The sequence below is a fragment of the Plectropomus leopardus genome, chromosome 19 (assembly GCF_008729295.1).
Source record: "Plectropomus leopardus isolate mb chromosome 19, YSFRI_Pleo_2.0, whole genome shotgun sequence".
NCBI lineage: Eukaryota > Metazoa > Chordata > Actinopteri > Perciformes > Serranidae > Plectropomus > Plectropomus leopardus.
Window position 1 is genome coordinate 26,345,457 of NC_056481.1, and position 22,125 is coordinate 26,367,581.

The 22,125-nt window shown below is 38.3% G+C and overlaps 1 protein-coding gene across 1 annotated transcript in view; it reads right to left on the reverse strand.

Moving 5' to 3' along the window:
* The window catches only part of LOC121958626 (transmembrane protein 94-like), a 43,005-nt gene extending 26,510 nt beyond the window's left edge, over nucleotides 1–16,495 (reverse strand). Inside the window, 6 exon segments of the mRNA XM_042507682.1 lie at nucleotides 639–844; nucleotides 3,121–3,257; nucleotides 5,419–5,546; nucleotides 6,461–6,580; nucleotides 12,832–13,237; nucleotides 16,392–16,495. Of these exon segments, the coding sequence (XP_042363616.1) occupies nucleotides 639–844; nucleotides 3,121–3,257; nucleotides 5,419–5,546; nucleotides 6,461–6,580; nucleotides 12,832–12,855 (615 nt within the window). The 5' untranslated portion in view covers nucleotides 12,856–13,237; nucleotides 16,392–16,495.
* Between the last annotated feature and the right edge of the window lie 5,630 nt (nucleotides 16,496–22,125).

Here is a 22,125-nt window from a genome sequence, read left to right on the forward strand (position 1 = left end):
TTTTTTTAAATTACAAAATGAGATTACAGAAAAATGATGACTCAATGATGACACTCGTGGATGATAAGCTGGACTCTCTCTTTGGCTCTTCTTCTCGTTTGGGCGAGCGGGGTTGTAAATGCGCTTGTCAGTGTGGTTTGGCCGTGTGGTTGTATTTAAGGAGTAACGTGTGTAGCCGGGGGTTACCTGAGCTCCTCACTATGATGCTGGCTCACATAATACATCATGTTAGTTTGTGTAGTTCAGCACCCTCTTGCAATATTTGCAGACTGTTTAGTATTTTCCGTTATCTTCTCGCCTTTATTACTTTCTGACTTAAGGAAGCTCAAATGCCACCACTTCGATTTGAAACTGGAGGGTGCATCTTCTATTTCAATATCGCCTGTCACGGAGCCTCTGCTTCATCTTATTTACATTAGATGTCTCTAGTCTCGGACATGACGTAGGACGTTAAACACGTAGTGATGTGGCATGTCCAGCAAATTAATTCAAACCTAGATTCCGCCCTCTGCTGTTCAAAAAGACTTTCACTGTTCTTTTTTCATCTCACTGATTTGAATCTTGCACATTTTTTATGGATTTTTAACTGCCTTGTGATGCATTGTCACATCCCTACCCCATACCATACACAGACTGACCTTGATGCCTCTGAGGGATGCAAACGCCTCCTGGCCAGGTCTCAGAGCGATGATGTCTCCTTCCACCAGCAGACTGACAGGCAGGTTAACCAACTGGGAGTCACGGTAGGTCCAGTGAAGGGACCATGACGGGGACGAGGGTGTGTACAAGTCAGGGTACAGAGATGAGGACCAGCGCACTTCACCCACACACCCTGACAGATAGTCTGGAGTTACAAGAAAAGAAAGAGAGGACACAGTTAGAGAGAAGAAGAAGAGATGGCAACCTTTCATCAACTACATGGAGAATCTCCCATCCCTCATGATTGAATAATGGCCTGAACGATCTCCCTATATTCACCACGCTAGTGTTATGATAGACCATGTCGTTACGGTTTACTCTATCCTCTCTTTTTCCCCCTTTAATTGTATTGCTGTGCTTAGTTACAGTTTTATGAGTCATTACATGCAAATTTATTTTATTGTCTATTCATTAATTTTTTAGTTATTCATAATCTAGTGTTTTTGCACTGACCATTTGTGACTGTGTTTTTTTTTATTTAGAAGACAAAAATCAAAAAAAGAATGACGAGCATGAATAAGGTCACAGCAAATGTCATGCAATTATTACTGATAAATGTCAGTGAGAAATATGTTTCATGGAAAACTGTGGAGCCCTCCTTGACCTTGTCAGTTTCATATTGGAAATGTACAATATTGTGGGATACAGTCTGTCAAAATCTGATCTGTGTTTCAGATATAACACGTGACGCTCTTGTCACACTGTCCAAACATTGAACAATAAAGACTGGAACTGAAGTGAGTGACAGAGCTGGTGGCTGGTACCTGTATGTCTGTGCTGCTTCATCAAAGTTCAAGAGTTTAAGCAGAGAGAAGGGGAGCATGTTTGACAGCTGCTGTATCCAGAGCAGTGTTACAGCTGCCACCGGCTTTCACTGATGCCAATCAATTACAAAATGCCTTGATCAGCTCTGATAATATCATCACAAATCAATCCCAGACATCCCTAGAGTGCATACTGAAATATGCAGTCAATCATTTTATCAAATGAGCTCTATTTTAATGTCCCCTGCAGGACACATATAGATGAGGACTATGGCTGGGCATTAAAATTCCCTTCCATATAGGTATAAACTTGTATTTATATAGGACTGTAGTTTGGTGCAATGACTTTATCTATCTTGATCTAGAGCAGTGATCCTAAACTTAAGGCCCGCAGCTTAAATCTGACCCCTGACAGGGTGTCGGGTGGACTATAAAAATAAAGTGATTAACACCGGGAATTGTTTCAAATTTAAGTATACATAAGGTGCCAGAGTACATAAAACAACATAGAAATAGGGCTTGTTTATCAAGTAAAGTGCCAGTGGAGGATCCTCCACAAACCCCTGACAGAGGTCCTCACCAAGCCCCTAGTGTCCTAAAATCCTACAGATATCATGAAAACCTAGAACTGTCCTGAAAACCTTGAACTGTCCTAAAATCCTGGAACTGTCCTAAAATCCTAGAACTGACCTGAAAACCTCGAACTGTTCTAAAATCCTAGAAATGTCCTAAAATCCTAGAAATGTCCTAAAAACCTGAAATTGTCCTAAAATCCTAGAAATGTCCTAAAATCCTAGAAATGTCCTAAAATCCTAGAACTATCCTAAGATCCTAGAAACACTGTAAAAATCCTAGAAATGTCCTAAAATTCTATAAACTTCTAAAAATCCTAGAAACATCCTCAAGTCCATCAAACATCCTAACATCCACGAAATGTCCTAATATTCTAGAATCTCATAAAATAAGAGAAAAAAAATGAGAAATGTCCTAAAATCCAAAAAGTGTTCTAAAATCAGAGAAATGCCCTAAATTCCTAGGGTATTCCTTTCCTTCATGGAATGTCTCAAGTCCAAGAAATGTACTACAATCATATAAACGTACATGTACAAAAATGATAGCTGGCTACAGTATAGGACATAAAAGCCCGCCCCCTCCATGTGATTGATGGTACATGCCCAAACTAAAACAATGTATATGCCAAAAACATTTGCCCCAAAGAAAGTTGCTTTCTGTCATTTGAGGTTGTTCTTATCACCCGGATGTTTCTTGGTTTGGTTTTAAGTAGTTACATGATGCTATAAAAAGGGGGTCTGACATCATCAATGGCACATCACGCAAGTACGGGTGGGAGCTGGATACCGCAGCTCCACTTCTCAGTCATCACTTTGCAGACGCTGGCTCAAAATGATGCCACAAGCACCAGATGGCAGGTTTCTGGCTTTGAGAGAAAGTAGCTCATGGAAATATGGAATATTGGAATATTGATTTACGTTTCCCTGGCCATAGAAATAACACATTTGAATTTTTTATTTAGGTTGTGTTCCCCTTTAAGTTAAGCTGAGATGAATAACAGATGAGCAGGCATTGTCTTCTATAGGAAATAAGAATGCCATAATTCCACTATAATTCCAGTGATGAGTCAACGAGTGTGACTCACCGCTGAGCTGTGTGATAATGCCCCTGAGACGGCGGACCATCTCACTCCTCTTCAGCTGCTCCTGACGTCTGACCAGCAGCAGGCTCAGCAGGAAGAGAAGAAGGAGGGCTGCAGCGTTCACCAGCTCAATTCCAGAACTGTGGAGGAGCAAAAGAGAACAGCACAATTATGTGTGACTGATGAAATGTAAATTAAAAAAACTCTATCTTCAACAGGTCCAGCATGAAAGGAAAACATCTCTAAATGATCTTAAACCCTTTAAAACATTCCAACAGCTCTCACAAGCTATTTAACTCTTTGAAACCTGAGCATATTGATTTGATTTCTTTCAAAAAAATGGAGAAGAAAGTCAGCTTTGCAAGAAATGTCCCACAAACTACAAGAAATAAATATAAAGTGATGTGATGTAGAAAATTACCTGATAATATGTTTTTAAAAGGGGGGGGGGGGTATTATTAAAATGATCAAAGAATTGAGGAAAAAGGGAATAATTTCATGAGAAATGTGTTTGTTCTTGTGCTCTTGTTTTTCTTCCTTTTTTTGTTGCTTGTTTTCAAGGGTATTTTTGTAACTATTTACTAACTTCTTGCTGTTTTGGGGGCGATGTCTTGTTAAGTTGCTTATTCGTCCCATGTTTTGGAAAGAAATCAAACCATTTTGCTAAGTTCTCAAAGGGTTAATGGCTAAATTTGACAAAAAAACAATGTTAAGGTAAAGTTAAACTAAATATTCCAACAGGAATTTTAAGCGCTTCCTTCTAAACTATCACCACTTCAACACTAAATGTAAATATATCATAATCCAAACCAAGTTAGTGTTTTAATTGGTCAGTCAGTGCTGGTCAGTACATATTTAGCCCTCAGGAACTGTCTGGTGCATTTTTCTTATTTTCATTCTTCATTTTTTGATCATCTTGCCTGTGTTATATGGCATAGGTTTTTAGCAAGACTGTGTATTTTTGCTTAATCGGTGAATTTCCAGCTCAGCTCCTACATTAAGTCTAAAATACACTGAGAAAACTAAACTGTTACATTCAGACTGTGAAGTGCAAAAAATGTTCCACTGAAACCCATTCAAACTGCCATTTTTGATCCCACAGCCATCAAAGCAAAAAAACATGCATTGTATTATTTCTGGGTTTCATTCTGGCCTTTTGCCTTAGAATTTGTCCATTTTTGCCATATGGAGAAAATACATGCAATTTTTTTACTAGGTGCACTGTCACAATTAACGTTGCTGACTGGCATATCCCAGGCTGGCATTTCAAGTGTTGTGAACATTTGATATTCATGATAAGGACTGATGTTTAAAAAAAACTCAAATAAAGAAGAAAATAATATTAATGTATAATATCTTTTATAGCCTGATTTTGAAAAGTGCATTTTGTGTGAGTGTGCGAGTTTGAGCATTTGACACTGCAAAAAAAATAATAATGTATAAAAATCAGTGTTGCTACTAATCATTGGCATATCCTGGACTGTGAAAATTTAAAAAAAAAAAAAAAACCTTATAATGTTGTATATTGAAAATAATTCATTTTTTGTGTTGGTTTTTTTTAAATCTAAAACATAGTGGAATTGTGACAAAAACCTGCCATTTAAAGGGTTAAAATTCCTAAAATAAATGAATATTGGATATTTATGATTAGGACTGTGCAAGTTAAAAAAATTACTCTATTTAGTATAAAATAATATTAATTAATAATATTTTTTACAGCTTGATTTTAAAACGTGCATTCTGTGTACAGAGTGATATTAGTGATATGTGTGTAATATTGAAGCGGGCCCTAAGAGTTAAACTGTATTAGACAGGAAAGAGAGCAGTCCAGGCAAGTGTAAGATTGCTTTGGCACACAGCAAGAAGAACAGCTGGTGTTTGCGTAGCTGTTGATTTATAACAATTTCTCACTTCTGTTCTTCCTGAACATGCCGATTATTTAACATGGGAAAAATAAAGTTAAGTGGTAAAGCAGAGAGCAGTATTGCCCAGACTGAGAGAGATATAATAAGTGGCATTTCACAAATTTCAAGATTTTGTCTGAGCCTGAAAATAATTGACTTTTTCAACAATGGTGATAAAACTGTTGCATAATGTAGTCTCAGACACAATGGTGGTGTTACTGTTGTATAATGTAGCTTCAGACGTGACAGTGGGGGCAAAAAAAAACGAAATGAGAATAAAACACTGACAATCCTACATACATTATGAATGACTGCACAAAGATTCTTTATTGATATTTTGCGTACGGTTATAGAGATGTTCCAGAACAGGACGGTTCAGCCAAAAGAGGACACCTACCTGCCCTTTGGCTGGCTGCCATGGCAACAGAAGAGTCCCAGCACCACCAGCAGAGTGAGGGCCGCTCCCGGCCAATGGAGACAGGAGTGACGGTTGCTATGGTAAAGGAAGCTATTCACCCACTGTTCCTATGAAAACATGACAAAACAGCACATCAAGAGCAAAACAATAAGCAGCGCGTTATGTAAGCAGTTTAACATGTGACTGTTATATTTAGAAAATGATCGAGGATGCGTTGCTATTAGTGGAGGGGATAAACGTCACATGGAACACATAGCTTTCTGTGTGTCTTGTGTTTTCATACTCATGAGGACCAAACTTCCGAACAAAGATGTAATGATGAAAAAATCTCATTCTGTCATCTGCAACAAATCAACAGGACAAGCATTGACAAGCATGGTTGGCTTTTTTTTCTTATATTTTGAGTAATTAGGATACTATGCAGTTATACATCAGTTAAATAATAAAAAATGTCACATTGTACGATGTCTATGGTGACAGGTTAGTCCAAATTTTTAGCCTCGACAAAATCTTCTTCAACATTGTCTCCAAAAAAGGGGCCTGTATTCACGTGAGTAAATGCAGCAATGCACGCACCGTGCTGTCACCTGCAGCGTTATCATGTGCAGTGTTTTTATGTGTAGTGTCGTGATGTGCAGTGTTAACAGGTGCAACGTTGTCAGATGCTGCGTTGTTATGTGCAGCGCTGCCACATGTAGCATGATCACATGCAGCAATGTCACTTGCAGCATTGTCGTTGTGTTGCTTTGTCGCATGACACTTTGTCACATGTGCAGCGTTAGCACGTGCAGCGTTGTTGCGTGCAGCGCTGTCTGTTTCTGGTTCTGTAACAACAATATTTGAATATTACCAATGCCACAAATAATAAAAATGTATTTACTTTCAGCTGTATGTTTTGTTGTTTTCTGTCCATTTTTTTATAATTTAAAGTTGTATACTGATGGCAACTAAGTTTTGGGAGTGACTGCGATGAATCAAAGAACACTGATATGAATATGTATGTAGAATTGTGTGTTTGTACCTGTGCAGAGGCTCGCCTGCGTGCAGCCCTTTGGTGCTGCTCCAGCAGGCTGCTGAGCTGGTCCCGCAGCTTCACCAGAGCCTGGCCGGTCGACAGGCCCAGAGTCACGGCATCCTCCTCCTGCAGCAACACACACAACAACTATTTCAGATTCCCCACAAACAAGAGGCATCAACTATTTGGCTGACAAGATAAACCAATGTACTTTTCTAAATACCATGATCATGTTTTGAAAAAAAAAAAAAAAGTTATATCCGATTATTTCTTTGAATAATTTATGATAAAAATTTCTATAAAATTTAACAGCACTGTTCTATGTCTGGAGCCACTGACACAAGTTGTTGTTGGTGTGTCCCTGCAATGTCACGGACAGACCGGAAAACAGGAAAACACTAAAACAGCAGCAGGAACAGAGGTCTCTGAAAGCCGCTGTAAAGTTTTCAGCGGCTTCTTCTCTTTATTTGTCAATTATATATTGATTCTCTCTTTCAAACTCGGTGCAGACTCACTTGGAATGATGTGGTAGCGCTGTATAGGAGGAGATGGAGGGTAATTACTGTCGGCACATCATTTAACTTCACCAGTTAAGGGGCTTAAATTAGTGTGTTTACCTGAATGTTGTGCTTCCATCAATGCTGACTGCCAAATGCAATTAAAAAAAAAAACCCAGGTGTGAATGCTGATCATACATACTGTCATTGCATTACTAAGCTGGAAAAATTGGAAATTTTGATGATACTCGAGATGCCAAGTTGTGACGTTTGTGTGACATTTCAGGGCAACAGAAATGGCAGAAAGCATGGAAATAGTGTCAAAAATTGACAATACAACATACATATATAAATTATATATTTGGTTATTTTGTTCCTAGTAGCTATCATTTACTTTTAAGTAGTTGCACCTTTTAGTATCTGCAACTATTAGCTGTAGGAAGTACGCAAACTTTTAATTAAAAAGCATGCCAGGTGACTATGCTAACACTGAACACACTAACACAAAAGTCAACAAAAACCTCAAAGCACATGAACAAAACAAAACAAGAACTCCCCAATCCGGAAACCTTCTGACATCACATGAATGCAACACCAGTGTCATTACTTCCTGTATCCATCATTTTTTTTAAAAAAAGGGCATTTCTGTTATTTACTGTCCTCCTAAGTTTGCCCATATCAATTTTAGGCACAATTACCAGAAATTTAGAAGCCGATATCAAGGCTCTACAGTGCAAGCAATTTACTCGCATTGTGACATATCTTCTTTATACTGCATAAAAAAAAGAAAGAAAAGAATGTGTTTGTGACAGAGAAAAGGAAACTGTCATATGTAAGGTTAGTGGGAAAGCAACCTTTCCCACTCTCCATGTCACTGTGAGGGCAAACAGAAAGACTTACACAAATATGAAAACTCTCTCTTTCTCATACACACACACATACACACACACAGGGTTCAGCTTTCGAGCTCAACATCCCACACAGGCAAGCTATAAATATCTCCCCATTTCCCCAGAGTAACAAAGCCTTAACAAAAATCCTCCAGACAGACGTAAGCACACAGAGACACAAGGAGCCTAAACAGCCTGATTAAAGCAGAGCATGCCTACAACATGGGAAGGATCTAGATTAACCATGATGCTCACCAACAAATCATTTAACATTCACAACATGCAAACACTTGTACTGACACTGCCATTCATCCAAACAGGCAACTGACATTCTTGTTACATTTGTTCAGTCTTCACTGAGAAGAATATGTTCCGTCACACACACACAGACAGAAACAATCAAGACAACTTACACTGCTCTTCTTCCTGAGGAAGATCCCATCTCCCATCTTCAACACCATGACGGCCCTGCTCTGCTCTGCTCTGCTCTGCTCTGCTCTGCCTCACTAAAATCTCTATCACCACTGCTGAGCTACAAGGGCAATATCCAACGACAGCCGTGCTACGTGATGAGAATCATTTCACAAACTAGTAGTCGAAATGTGGGTGAAGTCCTAACCGGAGCCTGCTCATGTCTACAGTGAGGAGAGGACTGGAGATGCTGCAAAAAAACCTCACCCAAATTTCCCTCGTCACTGGGCTGCAGACAACAGAGCCCAGCATCAGAGCACGCTGCCAGCTTGGACTTTAATTCAAAAACGCCAAGTCTGGGTGCCTTTCTGGCATGGAGCGAGCCTCATTCGGTTCAATTCAGTTCAACAGCTGGCTGGGGAACTAAGCAACAAAACCCCGACTACAGAGCGACAGGAGGGGGGGCTGAGAGAGGCCAGACATAGTGGGGAGAGGGGGGGCTCTTTTGATGCGAGGAACAATACCAACCTGGCCTGTGTAACCCTGCTTACGCTATTTTCCGCTTTTGCCGGCTTAGCATATTTTGCAATGATGGAGGGATGCACACAGAGAGAATCAGTGGAGACATTCAACAACAAAAAAATCACAACCACAGTTGCTTTTGGAATCCAGCCAACATGGAGAAGTCTTGAGAAAGGTTGAGAAAAATACTAAATTTAAGATGTACAAGTTCAGGGAGACTGGGCAATGCTGCAGCCTTTAAAATGATCAATGATGAATCAATAACTCTCTGAAATATTTTCAACAAAAGCTGGACATTCTAACCTTCATGAATGGGAGGATGTGTTGCAGGACTGCTTATGATTTCTTTTTTTTTGTATTTGTGTTATCTTACATTTTTAATAAGCTAACCACTCTGTGTGTATATGCATAAACAAACACCAGTATTTGTTCCGTCAAAATGTCATTATAAAAAAATATTTTTCACGCACTGACATTTCCACCTACATTTGTTTTTTTTGTTTGTTTGCTTTTCCAGGGGGCACAAACTGTCTACTAAGTGATATACTGAGTGAAATAAAAATAGCTACTGCCATAAAATAAAGCTAAATAAACTAATGTTATAATAAAGTATAATAAAATGCTGTTACAATGTTAAATAAAGTATAAAAATAAATAAAGTAGGAAAATAGTTAAGTTAAATACAGTATTGTTCTAATTAAATAAATCAAAGCGCAACCCATGGTGCTTTTATTCTGAAGGACCTGGCTTGTCTTGGGATTGAAGTGTCGATGTTTTTGCTGCAGACTTGAAGCTTCCAGTAAACAGTTGGATGTAAGCATTAGCAGACAGTTAAAGTGTAACAGCGGTATGGCAGTAAAGGTCTGTTTCAGTTAGAGGCCCGGTCTGGTTACCATGCAGTTCATTTCTATAGAAGTTCTTTAGATGCATAAAACCGGGTTGTTGGCTACCTGCTGGAGATAATGTTAGTAAGTTAGTTAGCTACTTAGATCACGCATATAAATATGTATATATGTTTAAACGTTAGTCAATAAGGACATGCTACACACATCGTTAGCTTCTCTGCAATTCAATCATTCAGTTAATTTTACTGAAACCTTGAGCATCAAAGAAGACAATATTATCAGCACAGCACACAAGAAAGACCCCCCCACACACACAAAAAAAACAACAGATGAGTAGAATTATTAATTATAATTTTCAAGCTTTTTCAGGCCATTTCTTGCTTTGAATTTGATTTATTTTATTTATTTATTTTTTTTACTTTTTGGGGGGCAAATTTTCAGGTAATTTTCTTGTACTTTTCACAGATTTCTTCCTTACCTCTTGGTCATTTTGAGGAAAAATTAAGCCAATTTACCCAGGTCTCAAATGGTTAAATAAATAATTTGACTGTATTTCCCATCTTTGCTGAGCAAGTTTTGTGTGAAATGAATTAAAAGCCCGTCTCATATAAATGCCTGTCTCAAATATAAGCCTGTTGAATTCATTGATTTAATAACACAATAGCCCGGGCTATTAATTGAAGTTTTATGGTAGTTTCTATTACCTCACACATAACAGGGACAGAATTCAAATTTCAGTTCAACAAGAAAGGCAGTGATTTAAAGGAAGAGACCATGAGCAGATGCCTTTGCTGAACTTGCCTCAGTATATGCCAACAGCATATACTTCACATCTCTATTACCAATTCACTATTTATTAAGTATCCATCGTACCATTAAAAAAAATATTAATTAATACGACTGGGATGTTCACTGTATCAACCAACACTATGTCATGTTATTCACAATGTGCATAAAGAACTACTATAGCTCTAAGACTTCAGGGACATTCATGCCTCCTTCAGAGGGAGTGCAGCTTCATGCTTCTGACTGTACTGTTGTGAGGTAATGATTATATAACAGAACACAGCACACATAGGTGGGAACAGTGAGATAGAAAGCTTTTCTTTGAGCCTCTTGAGCAATAGGTCAGCGGCGGCCAGGATTTTGTTCATGCTGTTGAGTTGTGAAATGCCCACACATCTATGTTTAACTGAACAGGTTTGACCATTTGACCCTTCAAGTGGGTTCGACGGCAATGATCGAAAATGATCAAGGGCGTCATGTGAAAGAGGAACATGGCAGAATGTGAAGTAATGTTGTATTTCAAAGAGTGGACCAAAAAAATCAATTTCTAGAGTTGAATTTTTACATTTTTCTGTATGCATTATTTTAAGACAGTAATGGTTGGATCTTATTTTTGTACATTTGACTTTGTTTCTATCGGTTATAATAACACTGTGCTTAACAAAGATATTAAGACATACTGCAGACAAATCTCCAGCTAAGCCAAACTTATTTCAAAGGTGAAAATGGTAAAATAGTGAACAGCAAAATTATTACAAAACTATCCAAACATATTGCTGATTGGAAAATTTTAACATTCAACATTGCCCAACCCTAGCATGCACACACAGTTTTCCTGTGCAGTGGGAGATGATTACCTAAACTGTAAGTTTCTACCTCCAGATAAAGTGATTTAGATCAGTGGTTCTCAACCAGGGGTCCTTTTGAAAGCCTACGAGCCCCCTAAAAATTGTTGAATAGTTTATTTTCACTATTTAACTCACTATGGAATAATGTGATTAAGGGTCATAATGGTGACTATTCTAATTATATCTATATCTAACCTGAGAACGCTGCAATGTAGATGCAGCCTCTGTATGTGCGGCACCCGCTTTACCAACTGAGCTACTGGGAACCCCCTAAAATACCTCGTTATCTCATCAGCTGTAGACGACAGCAACAGAATTCTGGGGCCATAAGAATTTTCCCTTCAAGTTAGGATAAAGTCCTGGTAGAGATAAAAGTTATTTACAAACTGCCTTAGCACTTAAAAGAGCTCCTAAGGCGAAAAACTCTTCGGGGTAGGGAGGAGGACTTTAAAGAGGCTTAAGAGTTTCCTAAGCAGAGGAGAAAACAGCAGAAAGACAAAGAGGTCTGGAAATATTCTCCAAACGCCGGATGAGAGTGAGTTAATGAAATGCTACAGATTAGATGGTGGAGGGAGAATGTTTCAGAGCTTTGATTCCGGGCTGTATTTTCTCACTGCTCCCACTGGCTTGAATCAGGTTGGGTTCTCACTAAATTAACGCTTATTTATCGCTCTTTTTTTAATGAAACTGTTGTGAACTCTCTGATGGTTAAACTGCATTTTTGCAGAGTTTTAATGGACATGTTCCGTCGGAAAGTGACGGAACATGTGGAGAACCGTTGGAGAGACAGAGCTGGCAAGAGAGGGACGGAAAGTGAGAGAAAAGGGGGGCTTCAAGGTAAATTGGTTGGCAGTTTCTGCTTCTCCCTCCCCAGCAGTGAAGGAGATGTAAATAACATGCAGCGGAGTGTTAGAGATTCGCTCACATCTTCCATTCAATGCAATAATGATGTAAAAAAAGTGAACACAACACTAAAATATCTCCAGCTGGAAAAATGAAACTGGGCAGCAATGTGATCACACAAACAGCGCTTTCACAGTCACATATTGTGACACAGCTCATGTCATATCCACTGGGTGTCCACACCGTGCAGACTCACAAAAGGGCATGTCTGTGACAACCAATCACACCAGAATGCAACATGCCTAGCAATAGGGTCAACCACACCTCCTCACTAAGATAAAATTTTTTATCCCATCCTTGCTCAAAGTTGATCTGAGAATTTTCCTAATTAACGTCATAGCTCCTTAGTAAAAACTTTTAGGTTAAGTTAAGAGCTCTCTGAGTTGATTCTACTGGTGATACTCATCTTAACACAGCCCTGAATCATGGTGCATAGGGGCCTTTAAGAAATGTATCTGTTTACAAATCCGCTCTTTCAGAAATTAAGCTAATTTTTCCCTGCGGAGTGCCACATAAAACTTGAGTGTGAACCTTTGCTAGGAGACACTGCAGCATAGCTAAGCACTTCCCTCAGAGCAGCCTAAATCTCAAGGGTCCTATCTGTTCAGTAAACAACTCCCCACCTCAGGGACAGCTCGAGCATTGGCAGATGCTGAATTAAGCCACCAAACTCACCTGCTTCTTATCCTGCTGCTCCATGGCAACCACAACCACTCAACATGCTCTGCTCCTCAACCAGCCGACGCCACCTGGCAGAGCCCCGTCAGCGCCGCTCTGCAATGTCCCAGCGTGGTCGCTGCAAACCGGATCGCTCTCAGTCCGCTGCCTGAGGAAGCTGCAGATGAAGTTGTTATGATTTGGACGGAGGAAGATGGAGAGAGCAGGCAGGTGCAGCCTTGGTCCTCCCCCTGGCAACACCTCCTGCCCTGCCTCCTCTGCCAGTGTGGCAGGAGGCACGCCCACACCTGCAGGGACCAGCAGAGAGAGGCAGGGAACTGTGGGATTTGGGGTTTTAGTATGGAGGATTATTTGTTGCTCAGGTGCAGCACAGAGACCCTCTTCCTAACAGTCATGTAGAGGTCTGTGGATGAATCAAAGAACAAGAATCAGAAAGAAATCTAACTGGCATGACACCTACATTCACCTACATTGCAGAGGTTAAATTCAGACATTGGTTGTTAAATTCACGTTGGAAGGCGTTATTTCCACAATCAGGGTTCCCACACATTGTCATAGACAAAACTTTTTCACGACTGTTCAAGGACCCCAAATATTTTTTTTCCTTTGTCCATTTGCCCAGCATTTTTTAACCATATAATTTCAAACTCTATTCAAACAGAATTTCAGCGTCCCCAATGATGTGTTCAAGGACCATCGGAAATTTGAAAATCCAGCATTAATTCTGTAATTTCTGTTTTCACAGTTTCTGGATATGATCAAGCGTTTTTATTTTGGTGATTTTCAAAGAAAACATGCATTCGAAAGACGAAAAAAAAATTTTCTTCAGTTTTCTATAAAATTGCTGAACATGTAAAAAAAATTGAATTGCTGAATGTTCTTAAGAAAATATGCCTTCCAAAACTGTGGGGTTTTTAAAATAAATCTTGAGAGAAATATAAAGAAAATTACCGCTACATTTTAACATTTTCTAAAAATAAATTGTTAAAGAAAAAAACTTTTTAAAAAAGTCACAAAAGACAATTTTTTCCACATTTTTCCAACCCACCAGTTTGGAAGGCATGTTTTCTTTAAAAATCAGTCGCACAACATACAAAATACAGCTATTTAAAGTTGAATGCCCCTAACCTTAGCAAAATGTGCTTAAAAATTGTTTGACATGCCTGATGGGAATACATGAAGACAGAATAGGGGGAGAAAATAAGGAAACTTTTTTTGATGAAAAAATACACTAAAACATAACCAAAATGTTGCCACATATCCACACATATTAAAGCTACATAACGTTGTCAGCTACAGAAGATAAACTCATCCCTATGTTATATTTATGGAATTTAATTTATTACAACACATTTTAATGACTTTTTCTAATTCCAAGGCTTTTCCAGGCCTGAAAAAGTTGATTGTGAAATTCCACAACTTTTCCAGGTTCTCCCTGACCTTGGAAACCCTGCACATCAGTTCAAGCTGCGTGGTTATCCTCCATGCTGTCATGTTGTATGGTGTTGGGGCTACAGCGAAAGCACCCAGATGTTAGCAAAACAGCTCTATTGAAAAGCAGACCAAGGCCCTGAATCTACTGACAGCAGGCTCGCCACTCACTCTGACCACATAAGCAGCTTCCTCTGGCGCAAAAACCTCAATGAACTCCAGAGTCAGCAGTCTCCATTGGCAAACAGTTGACAGTGCTCAGCCAAACAGAAGAGAAAAGAGCCGCACACACTGAAAGGTTAGAGGGTGTACTGCAGATATACTTAACTGCTTTGCTTGGGGGCCATTTTTGCAAAATGAGAGGAGGCCAGGGCCCAGTTGCAGCAGCCCCATGCATGTTTCTAAAAGTTTAGGACATTTCTAGGATTTTTAAACATTTCTTGCATTTTAGGACATTTTGGGACTTTGGGAAATGTCTAGCATTTTAGGATGTTTCAAGCATTCTAGGATGTTTCAAGCATTCTAGGATGTTTCTAGGATTTTACGTCACTTCTTGAGTTTGAGGATGTTTCTGGGATATCTGGACATTTCTAGGATTTTACAACATTTCAAGGATTTGAGGACATTTCTAGGATGTTAGGACATATCTCAGATTCTCGGACAATTCTAGGATTTTAAACCTTATTAGGATTTTTCTACGATTTTAAGACATTTCTAGGATATCAGGACATTTTGAATTTTAGGGAAATTCTAGGATTTTAGGACAGTTCTCTCAGTACATTTCTGAGATTCCAGGACCTTTCTCAAACTTTAGGACATTTCTTGCAATTTAGGCCATTTTTAGGACTGTAGAACATTCGAAGCTTACCTCTGTCGGAGGTGCGGGGGATCCTCCACTGACACTTATTTTGATAAACAAGCTCTATTTTCATGCTGTTTTATGCACTCTGACACCTTATGTATATTAAAAGTAAAAAAAACTCCCCATACGAATCATTTCATTTTAATTATGAATTAGAAAATGGTTGGGGGACCACTTCCTACCCTAACAGGCACCTAATTCAAATCATAAGTATCACAGTTGTACTGATTATAATGTAAGACTGTTTGATTAAACTCAACAACAGAGGCGCTGGTTATGCAAAGCCATCAGGACTCAAGTGACAGAGCAGGTCATGACAGTGTGATACCAGGAACCCCAAACTCAAGCACATAAATGGAACTGGACTATCATTTACTTTATTAGTTAAGCCTGTGCTTTCCCTACTGTCACATCTCAAAATGTTTTAAATGAATAGGGCCAATCATGGTTTGCCAAGTTTAGTGCACACTGACAGGAAATGACATAAGTTTTTGTCTGGGATGCTTCTTATCCTTGGCTTAACTTTCACTTTACCTGGAAAACCCAAACTCGCATATCTGCCTGGTGCCAAAACAGGTGTATCCACTTCCGGCGACAAATGTAACTACTACTTCCCTAGTTTAGAACAGTCATCTAACTAATGCGTGGGTGAGATCCAGTCCAAATACGTCTACTACTAGCTGAGTAAATTTAGCGAGCTAATCCTCGTCAGACGAGCTGAACGACTTTAAATTGATTTGTTTTCGTCCCTGCAGTCTACTTCCACGTTTATTAAGTGAGCCTGAAATTAAGTGTCGAAATTGCCTTAAACTTCCATTGTGTATTTGACGTCAACTACAAATGATAAACTGACGTAATGCAGGTGACACATGAGAAAATGTCGCATGCAAGTTTAGCTTTCTAATGTTCATTCAGTCGACAAAACATTACAAAGACATCAAGTGCTCACTCTATTGCCCACGAGTTACAATGGAAGCTAAATATTACACCACGAGCAGACGGCGCGTGTAATGTCTTTGTATCACTGAATTGACAACAACGTGTTTGCTACGTTATGAGTAACAATGCTAAAAACATTTAGCGTCGAAAAGTTGACGTTAGCTTCCTGTCCATACAGACTACTGGCATCGCGGCTAACGTCCTCTTCTCTTGATGTCAAAGGCATATGCTAACACAGCAGACGCTTCGACCTAACTACACTGTCGACATTTTGACTGTATAACGACACAGCCCGACAATGCACAATATTAGTCTGCGAACTCACCTCTTTATTCCTGTGTCTTCGTTGCTAACCGTTTAAAACAGTGTCTTTCTCTTAAACACAAACGCACTTCTGAGCCTTCACCGTCCAGCAGCAGCCATGTTGGGGGAGCATTTTGCCTGGAAGAATGGATAGTGTGTCGTGATTGGACGGCGCCAGATTTCTCTATCGTCTGATTGGCTGATACCACAGTGGGCGAGGCTAAATTTTCTATAACTGTTTATAGTTCTGTTTTGAAATAGGAAACATCAAATTTTCTCTGGCGGCAGCTGCCAATTTAAGACATTACAAAGAAGTCAATGGAAAAGATTATTACAATAGAGGGAAAATTCACACGATAACATGATATCCAGAGGATGATGATGAGTAAATGCAATTGAACTGTAGCTTGTTTCCTGTTTAACTTGTGTGATCCTCCTATTGCCCCGTTTGACTTGAATGCAGCACTGCAAGGAAAGACTATGAGTGGATATATGAAAAGAATATGAAAAAAAAGATTGTTTTTGATGATACATTTGTACTTTCACTGAGTTAAAATCTTGATTCCAATGCTTTTACATTTTTACATTATTAGATTGCTATTTCTCCTTCAGTTAAAGGTCTGAATACTTCCTCCAAAGCTGCTTATTTGTGGTGATACTGCCCAAATCTGCAGGCAGGAAAGGAAAAGAGCAGAAGTTATGATTTCAACCAGCTTTCTTACTCTTTAACAGCAAGGTAAAATGTATGGGAGAAAATCCTATTTAACCCTTTGAAACTCAGATCAGCATCACTTTTCTTGTGTTGCTTTCAGGCGCCTATAGTAAGTATTTTAAACCTTTGAACTGTGAGTAAATTGTTTGCTTTCTTTCAAAAACGTTTTTCTTTCATAATCATTCATCTTTTCATCTTAGTTATTTCTGTATTATTTTTTAAACTTTTTTTAAATTTATTTAGTGTACAATGTCGAGATACCAGGTCATTCTAAGCCAGCTGGGTCAGGGAGGGAAGGGTTAGACAAAGGGTTAACTTTCCTTCTGGGGTACCAGTACCCACAATATTGGTAAAACATATGGGCATATATGGATGAGATGTGGCTATGTATATATGATTTATTATTAAATCCTGCACAAAAACTAAATAAGAATTTGATCACAAAAAAATATGGGAAAAGGCAAGAAGTTAAGAAATGTTCCCCAAATTGCAAAAAAAAATTAGTAGAAAATTATTTTACAAAAAGCTAGAGAAAAAGGGAAAATTGAAAAAAAAAAAAAAAAAAAACAGTAAAAAATTAAATATAAAACTATTGACCTCAAATATTTAAAATTATGTTACAGAATTATTATAATTTCTAAGCACTTTTTGCAAGTCTTGTTTAACTTGCTTCTTTACTTATAGGTATATGTCATTTTCTTGACATTTGCTTGTATTTTTAAAAATTTCTTGCACATTTAGAATAACATAAGCATGTTATTACACCATGGTAATAATGGTACCAAAGATCTGACTGTAGATTGATAATTAGCACTATATGTCTGAGGAACATTGTCTGTCCTTGTTTTGGGGGCAAACAGCCCTTTAATGGTACAAGCTATAAACCATCAGTTAATGACTCATCATTCTCAATAAAGCCATTGTTTGCAGTTTAATCCAGCAGTCTTGCACTTGATTTTGATTGTTGTATTGGCTTCACACACACACACACACACACACACACACACACACACACAGAGAGAGAGAGAGAGAGAGAGAGAGAAAGAGAGAGAGCCAGGCAGTCAGTGTACTGTATAACCTTGAGGCGGCGTCCCTGCAGTCACCACACTGCGTCAGTAGAAGCTGAGGTCAGGTTGCTCGGCTGCCTCCTCTGTGTAATTTCACTCGCTGTATAAATCAATACCTGTCAGCCTCGGCTGGACCTGCATTCCAACTGTCCCACACTGCTCCTCATAGTGGCTTTTAATATGAGTCCTGTTTCTGGTATTCAACAGAGGATGAAGCTGGCCCACACTAAATAACACGGGTACATTTTTAATAATGTAAGATATATTATTTGATTCTATAGAATCAAACGGAAGCTCACTCTGTGTTTTTGAAAATGAAATATTAACTCACACCATACTGACTTTGACCTAAAACCAAATGCAGCATTGTGTGTTATAATCCACATGATGAATTCATCACGATACACATTAGAAAATGACTGATGAATGATGATAAGCGTCCAAATGATCAATTTGAAAATTTCTGTGCTTGATCTTTTTGCCACTTCTCAGTGAGTCCCAGTGTTGTGGAGTAACTAGATACAGTAATTAAATTACCAAATAAATGTAATTGTAATCGGTTACAGTTATTGAGAAATATGTAATGAAATTACAGTCCCTAATCACAATTTTGAAGACTTTAAAAGAAAATCTCTACGAACCATCAGGGAACAAATCCCAGATGTTCTGTGAAGGTTTTTAAAAGACAAACTTTCTGATAGCCTTGAGGGAATGACCCAGGAGGTTCTGTTAACCCTTAAAGAACCTTCAGGAAATTTACCCTTAAGGTTCTGTAAAGGTTTTAAAATTTTAAAAAAGTCTGAGAATCTTTAGGGAATGTACCCCAGAGGATCTGTGAAGATTTTTTTTCAACTCTGAGAACCTTTAGAGAACATACCCCAAAGTTGCTGTGAGGGATCTTTTTCTGTTTTCTGAGAACCTTAAGAGAATGTTTCACAAAGTGTTGGTTTTTTTTTTTTAAATAAAACCTCTGAAAACATGTGGGGGAACATACCCCAGAGATTCTGTAAGGGCCTTTTTTTTAAACTTACTGAGAAACCTTTAGGGAACGTATCCCAGAGGTTCTATGAAGGTTTTTTGTTTAAAAAAAATAATTTCTGAGAGCCTTTAGGGGAACATACCCATGAAGAAACTTTAGGATAGGGAAACCCTAAATATTCTGTGAAGATTATTCATTTATTTCCGTATTTATTTATTTAAACCTCTGAGAACCTTCAGGGGAAGTTCTCATAGGTTTGCATATGTGAAACCCCTCCCTAAGAAGATTGGCTTGGTATTTATTTTTGTGGAAACTTCTTTTTAAGAAAATATAAAAGAAAAAAAATCACCATGAAATGTAATTAATCAACATACTGTATTTCTTTAAATGTATATAAATTATTCAGTTATATTACATGACATCATCAATACATGCACTTCCAATAATGATTAGCAAACTTTACATTTTATGAATGATATCACAGAATAATAATGCACAAAAAGAATCATTTTAAGGCATTGACTTATTCCTAAAAATAATAATAATAACAATAAAACTGGGTTAATAACTCAGATTCTTCCTGTATTTACTGGTATTCTTTGATCGGAGTAATACATGTGTCAGCTCGCTCCTTCTCAGAGAACATAATGTCAGAGAGAGGATCAGCATCATGCATGCATATTTATGATTCTTTTCAGTCCATTTCATCAGTGAGAGTCTGTCCAGGAAGTTCCACAGAAAAAAAGATAAATTAATAAAAAGGGTAAACACAAAATTCTCAATACTCTGTGTGTGTGTGTGTGTGTGTGTGTGTGCGTGTGTGTGTGTGTGTGTGTGTGTGTGTGTGTGGTGTGTCTACTGGCGGTTTGAGATGGAGCTGGAGACTGATGGTCGGATCAACTCTTCCATTATAAGAGCAAGGATGTGGCACAACTCCTTAGCCTGGAAGACAGAGAGAGACTCAATCAGACACAGCTGCATGTTGTATTCAGACTTTCATTCCATGTAGTCAAATTTCACCATATATATATATATATATATATATATATATAAACACATATACACAACATATAGACAGATGGACAGATAGATAGAATTAATGTGAGAATATGGAATTAAATGTGAGAATATGGAATTAAACGTGAAGAATATGGAATTAAATTTAAGAATATGGAATGAAATTTAAGAATATGGAATTAAATGTGAGAATATGGAATGAAATTTAAGAATATGGAATTAAATGTGAGAATATGGAATGAAGGCAGGTCAGGGAGCCTGGATGCTGCTCCTACTCTCTCAAAAACATAAGATGGCACTGATGCCTTAATGACGTCACATTTCATTCCATTCCAAGTTTCATTTGGTATTCTCATATTTTGTTCCCTATTCTTCAGTTTCATTCAGTTTATATATGTATGTCCTACAACGACTGTAATGAGACAGCAATTCAGTCATTTCTGAAAAAATGACAGACATACTTATTCATGAATGCATTTTTCTTCTGCTCATCATAGAATCTCTATTTGGATCTTATTATAAGAATTTCTCATATATTTTGACCACATTTCTTTCATCGTCTAAAGAGACTGGCAGCCCAAACAAGCAAAACTAAGACACATTTTGTAAAAAACAGATTATTCCTGTCAGTCGTGCACAATGTGAATATCTTTGCTACCTCTTTGAGATGAATGGTGACTTTTTTGGGTCGGCCTGGATTGCCATAATTGATGTCCACAGATGGCACTTTGCTTTGTTTCTTGGGACGGATGGTGCGCATGGACTGCACGTCGGCCAGAGGAATCAGAAACACGCGCTCCTGCAGGACAGAGAAACATCGAGCTTTACATGGCTGACCCTGAATTTTTAGCAACAACTGCATGTTGGGCACCACTGACATAAAATATAGCTGCTTAAATGTTTTCAGTAGTAGTAGGGTCATTTGCATCCCAACACAGGCCTGTAGGACATATTTCTAAAGACGAAAAACATCATTGAAAATTCTAAATGGATTCTAAATTGACCAGCCTGGAAAAAATAGCATCCTACACTTATTCTGGACTAACCTGAGATGTAAAAAAAAATAATAAAAAAAACAGTGCAAGGAAACATAGCAGCATGTATGTTGTATTATGGGGAAAGTATCTAGTTGTAAATTGTAAATTTCATACTATCTAATATTATACTAATAATAAAATAAATAAAATATGAATATCATAAACATGGGAAAAAATATCCAACACCAATGTTGACTGTCTAAAAGGGAACTGGAACAAGAACCAGATCTTACATGGTCACACAGACACACAAAACTGAAGCTTTGACCAGCATGACTCCAATACAAATAAAAAGGAAAGGAATCTTTAAAAAATAAAATATTCTTCCCTGACAATTTAGACACATTCAGACACAGCCAGCAGCATTAAGGTGGTATTTCTTAGCAAAGTGTTGCAGTGCTATGGCTGCTCAAGGTACCTGTGTTTTAGGGTGAAGGAAGAGTACCCCCTCCTGGCTGATGCTGACCATGCACGGGGAGGGACAGCTGCGCAGGCTCACCTTCTTGGCCACAAAAGTGTTGGAGCCAAACAGAGGCAGGCTGCTCAGGAACTCTGAGAGGATTCACACAAATACAGTTATCATCATCAGAGGAGGAGGATGAAGAGGAGGAGAGAAGAGGAGAGGAGAGAAAACATAAAAAAGATAAAGTGCCCTCGTGCAAATTGAAATGGTACATAACAAATACCAATAAAAACACTAAACTATAAAAACCAAATCTTAAATAAAAACAATCTAAAAACTGCAAATAAATAAATCTTGTGCAATGTGCAATTTTGTGCAATTTTCCTACAGCTTGTTCACCAGTGTGATAGCAGCTGTTTTTATGCTTAGTTTTACACAGTGGGATTTAAAACCTCTTTCCAGAGGGGAGAAGATGAAACTCACTGTGCGAAGGATGCAGTTCATCATTTAAAATGGCATTGGCTACCTGCTGTAACTGTCT